Source organism: Lolium rigidum, chromosome 5 (assembly GCF_022539505.1).
Source record: "Lolium rigidum isolate FL_2022 chromosome 5, APGP_CSIRO_Lrig_0.1, whole genome shotgun sequence".
Lineage (NCBI taxonomy): Eukaryota > Viridiplantae > Streptophyta > Magnoliopsida > Poales > Poaceae > Lolium > Lolium rigidum.
The window spans coordinates 183,514,766-183,518,640 of record NC_061512.1 but is presented as its reverse complement, the minus strand read 5'-3'; the positions used below and the strand labels follow the sequence as shown (position 1 = coordinate 183,518,640).

Sequence of the window (3,875 nt, the reverse complement as noted above, 5' to 3'; positions counted from 1 at the left end):
AAAATGCTAAAATAGGGATAAAACAATGTTATGGGGTACTTCAGTAGTATAATTTTTACTCAGTGAGTTAATATGTGGCATTCACTTTAAAAAGGCACACATTACAATCTACTCCATTTGTTTCAAATTAATTATTTTTTAGGTTTTTTTTCCATAAAACTAACTTCTAGGTTTGTTTATAAACAAAATACTCTCTCCGTCTTTAAAAAAGTTACTCAACTTTACCTGAAGGTATATAGATATATTTTAATTATAGATACATCCTTATCTAGAAAATACTGGAGCAACTTTGTTGGGAAGGTAGGAAATACTGATTTTTACTACTCCCTCTGATGGATAACATGTGTCGTGATTTTAGTTTAAATTTATAGTTCAACCACAACACTTATTATGGATCGTTGGGAGTACGCTAAATTTGTATAGTGTAAAAAATATTCTACTCCATTCGTCAAAAAAGGAGTAATCGCAGATTTTTTAGATAAACCAAGTATCTAGAGACATCACTTTCGGACAGATGTAGTATGAAGAATCTAGTGAAAGTGAAATGGTGTTGTGAATGCTGATAATTTCTTTACATTTTCTAAAAGCTAGTCAAAGCTTATGGCTGAGTGGCATCAGAAGCAGAAATAACTTTATACCGGAAGAAAAGAACAAACCTAAAAGCCAAGTCGAGTACAACATTATATAGTAGAGACCGTACCCTGATATACCGTGATACGTGTCGGCGATCCAGTACATAGGAATAAGTCTGCTGCCCATCTGTCCGCTATCCGTCGTCTCTTCGTCAAGTCGTGTCACGGAAAAGTTCAAGATCAGGTGTCGAGATACCCCAAAATCGTAAAGAACGAATAGCACCTATGAGGGGTCTTTTTTTTTCGAAATGGGGAGTTTAACCCCAACTTCTGCATCATGATGATGCGCGACTAGAAAACAAGAAAAGAGGCTGCAACGCACCACGCCTCGCCGCGCGTCCCTCCACGTGCCCCTCACACCTCACTCCCATCGGCTACGTTGCACAAACGGCATCACTCCACTATCTTCGGTTCCAACAAGAAGCAGTCAGGCATCACGGACTTATAAATACAGGACCGGCTAACTACAGGGCAAGCTGATCTACACCATAGATCGTCACTCTATCACCCCAGAAAAAAAAAAGGAGAACCAATTTCAGCTCGTGATTGATCGCTTTGGCGAGCTACCGTCTTCGATCACGAGCAACCTGCCCGCCATTGCTGCAACTTGGATCGTCTTCTTCCTTTTCTCTTGGTATAAAGGAGCTCGTGGTAAGATGGCGAGCGGCCAGCAGCAGCAGCAGGCGAGGAGGAACGGCGGCAAGGCCGTGCAGGTGCTGGACGGGTCGGACATCCGCGAGCTGGTGGAGAACAAGGTTGAGTTCGCCAAGTTCGTCGAGAACAAGTTCCGGCACCTCGACCGCGACGGCGACGGGAGGCTGTCGGTGAGGGAGCTGCAGCCGGCCGTTGCGGACATCGGCGCCGCCATCGGGCTGCCGGCGAGAGGCTCGTCGGCCCAGGCGGACCACATCTACTCTGAGGTATATGCTAGCGGATTTTACATGGTTTTACTTTACTTTGGTATACTCAAAATCAGCCGCTTAGCAACAAGTCGATGGAACTTGGCGATGCTTAATTTGTGTAGGTGCTTCGAATGAAATATAGTCTTCAGTGTTCGCCAAAGTGCACAAAAATATTGCTACGTCGCGTTCTTCAGTTGAACTTAGAAGTCGCGGCTCTTTGTAGCCGGCATTCTTATCTGTCTTGCAGTTTCTTGCCATTCAATATGTCTAGAAAGTTCTGTATGTGCACTACTCTGTTTCTTTGGGCACGTTCTTGTCCCTAGAATGATCCAGAAAAGGCACGTGGTTCTGGACCCCTCTAGTTTTCGGTCACTCCATTGCGATTCCAAACCAGTTTAAAAAATTCTGGGCAACATTTTTATATTGGTTTTGCTAAATCTTGGGCGAGACTCAGTCACCTGAGAAAATTCTGAACATATTTTAGAGAAAAGTGCAATCTGAAACGAGTTGCATTTTTCTGAAAAATGCAAAACAGGGACAGATAAAAGTGCAAACTAAAACTCTAAACTGCAGTTGCACTCGGGTCACGGAGACTTGCTTATATGCCGCGGAATTCATTTGCTCTGCAGGTTCTGAACGAATTCACCCAGGGGAAGCAAGACTCGGTGAGCAAGCAGGAGTTCCAGGTCGTGCTGTCGGACATACTGCTCGGCATGGCGGCCGGGCTGCAGAGGGACCCGATCGTGATCCTGAGGATGAACGGGGAAGACCTGAACGAGTTCGTCGATAGCTCCACATACGAGACGGAGGCGGTCGCCATATTCTCGCAAGTCCAGTCTGGGAACGCCTCGCTGCGGCAATGCTTGGCAGCTGCCCTTCGACAGCTCACCGTCGACCAGGGCATGCCGCCGGTCTCCGACTCTCTGGTATTCACTCTTCTTACTATTTGACAAGAAAATGTGCAACTACAAATATACAGTTCATGTCTGAAAAACTAGTTTCTGTGATAGGTTGTGGAAAACATCATAGAACCTGCAACGCAGCAGCTATCGGCGGATCAGCTTGACGGGCCAGCGTCGCAGGAGGCGTTCTTTCAGGAGTTCCGGAAGTATCTGGGGATCATCGCCCATCGCCTCCAAGAGCGCCCTGTGATCGTTGCACACAGCGAGAACACCTTTGATGGGGCTGGCGTCAAGAAGATACTGTCGAACAAGGCCGAATTCGACAAGGTATGTTGACATTACGATTCTACTTGAGCATTTCTGTTTAACTGTTCAGTGGCAAATTGAGAGACATCGCTGCATTCCTTCTCCAGCTGTTGGATTCTATGTGGGGAGACGTACCCAAGGAACACAAGGATAGAACATCGAAGAAGTACATTCGTGTCGCTTTTGACAGGATGGCCGCTTCGGTAAATCTTCCACCGTATGGAGCTGTTGATCAGGTAAAAAAAGATCACTTCCATCACTGAAACTGTTAGTATCAGATGTTACATGTTTTATGTTTGTGTAAATTTTTGTAATGCATATATAGGTGGATGCCGTGGTGAATGAGGCGTTCAAGATGGTGAACGCCGAAGACGGGAAACCGGTCGACGAGGCCGAGTTCAAGAAGCTGCTCACCGAGGTCCTCGGGGCGGTGATGCTCCAGTTGGACGGCAAGACGATCTCTGTCTCCTCCAACACCGTCCTCCATGAGCCCATGTCCACTCCATCCAGCTTGTTATCGCCATCGCCCCCGTCGCCCATGGTGTCATCGCCAAGCGAATAGAGGCATGTTTTGGTAACAGTTTCCCCTGACGGTGTGATAAGGTTACCGCATTCGACGCCGGTGACGCTGGTTTCCACCTGATTACAATGCAACAACCTAGACGTTTTTTTTATGTAACTTCAACGTGAGACGTGGTGCTTGTACGTATGCTGTGTTGATGTACATGAGTGTTGGAATAAGCCTTTCGAACCTCCGGATTTCGTGAGAACCGGTTGGATGGTTTTCAATGTCTTATAAACCGCGGAGTATTTTTTAGTTAGAGCCGATGTTTTGATTCCATAGCACCTAGCAGCGTTGTGGTGACTTCGTGAATCTTAAAACTTATTGAACTTGGGTTTTTGTTTCGGTGTACCCTCTCTAAACTTTGATCTAGAGAACGGTTAGATCTGTGGATAACTTATCCCTTCAATTTTAGTGGTTGAGAGGGAGAGCAGAGATCGGGAGAACACAGAAGCACTCTTTCTCTCGGAGATGTTCATATGGGTAGAGAATGTCTGTCTCCGTTTGTAGGAGTGTATTCATAGGGATTTGTATTTATAAGTGCGGAATTGCTAGTTCTAAGGCGCCTGAG

The 3,875-nt window shown here is 46.0% G+C and overlaps 1 protein-coding gene across 1 annotated transcript; it reads left to right on the top strand.

Moving 5' to 3' along the window:
• Nucleotides 1-1,180: 1,180 nt before the first annotated feature.
• Nucleotides 1,181-3,495, top strand: LOC124652770. Its single transcript, XM_047191813.1, has 5 exons — nucleotides 1,181-1,552; nucleotides 2,164-2,460; nucleotides 2,545-2,763; nucleotides 2,850-2,978; nucleotides 3,068-3,495. The coding sequence occupies exons 1-5, from the start codon at nucleotides 1,289-1,291 to the stop codon at nucleotides 3,302-3,304; spliced, it is 1,146 nt and encodes a 381-aa protein (XP_047047769.1). The 5' UTR covers nucleotides 1,181-1,288; the 3' UTR covers nucleotides 3,305-3,495.
• Nucleotides 3,496-3,875: the final 380 nt, after the last annotated feature.

Excerpts from the sequence above, each read along its gene's own strand:
- LOC124652770 (XM_047191813.1), top strand. The coding sequence starts at position 1,289 with ATGGCGAGCGGCCAGCAGCAGCAGCAGGCGAGGAGGAACGGCGGCAAG. Across the intron at positions 2,461-2,544 it reads CGCCGGTCTCCGACTCTCTG|GTTGTGGAAAACATCATAGA; the intron begins GTATTCACTCTT and ends TTTCTGTGATAG. Across the intron at positions 2,979-3,067 it reads CGTATGGAGCTGTTGATCAG|GTGGATGCCGTGGTGAATGA; the intron begins GTAAAAAAAGAT and ends ATGCATATATAG.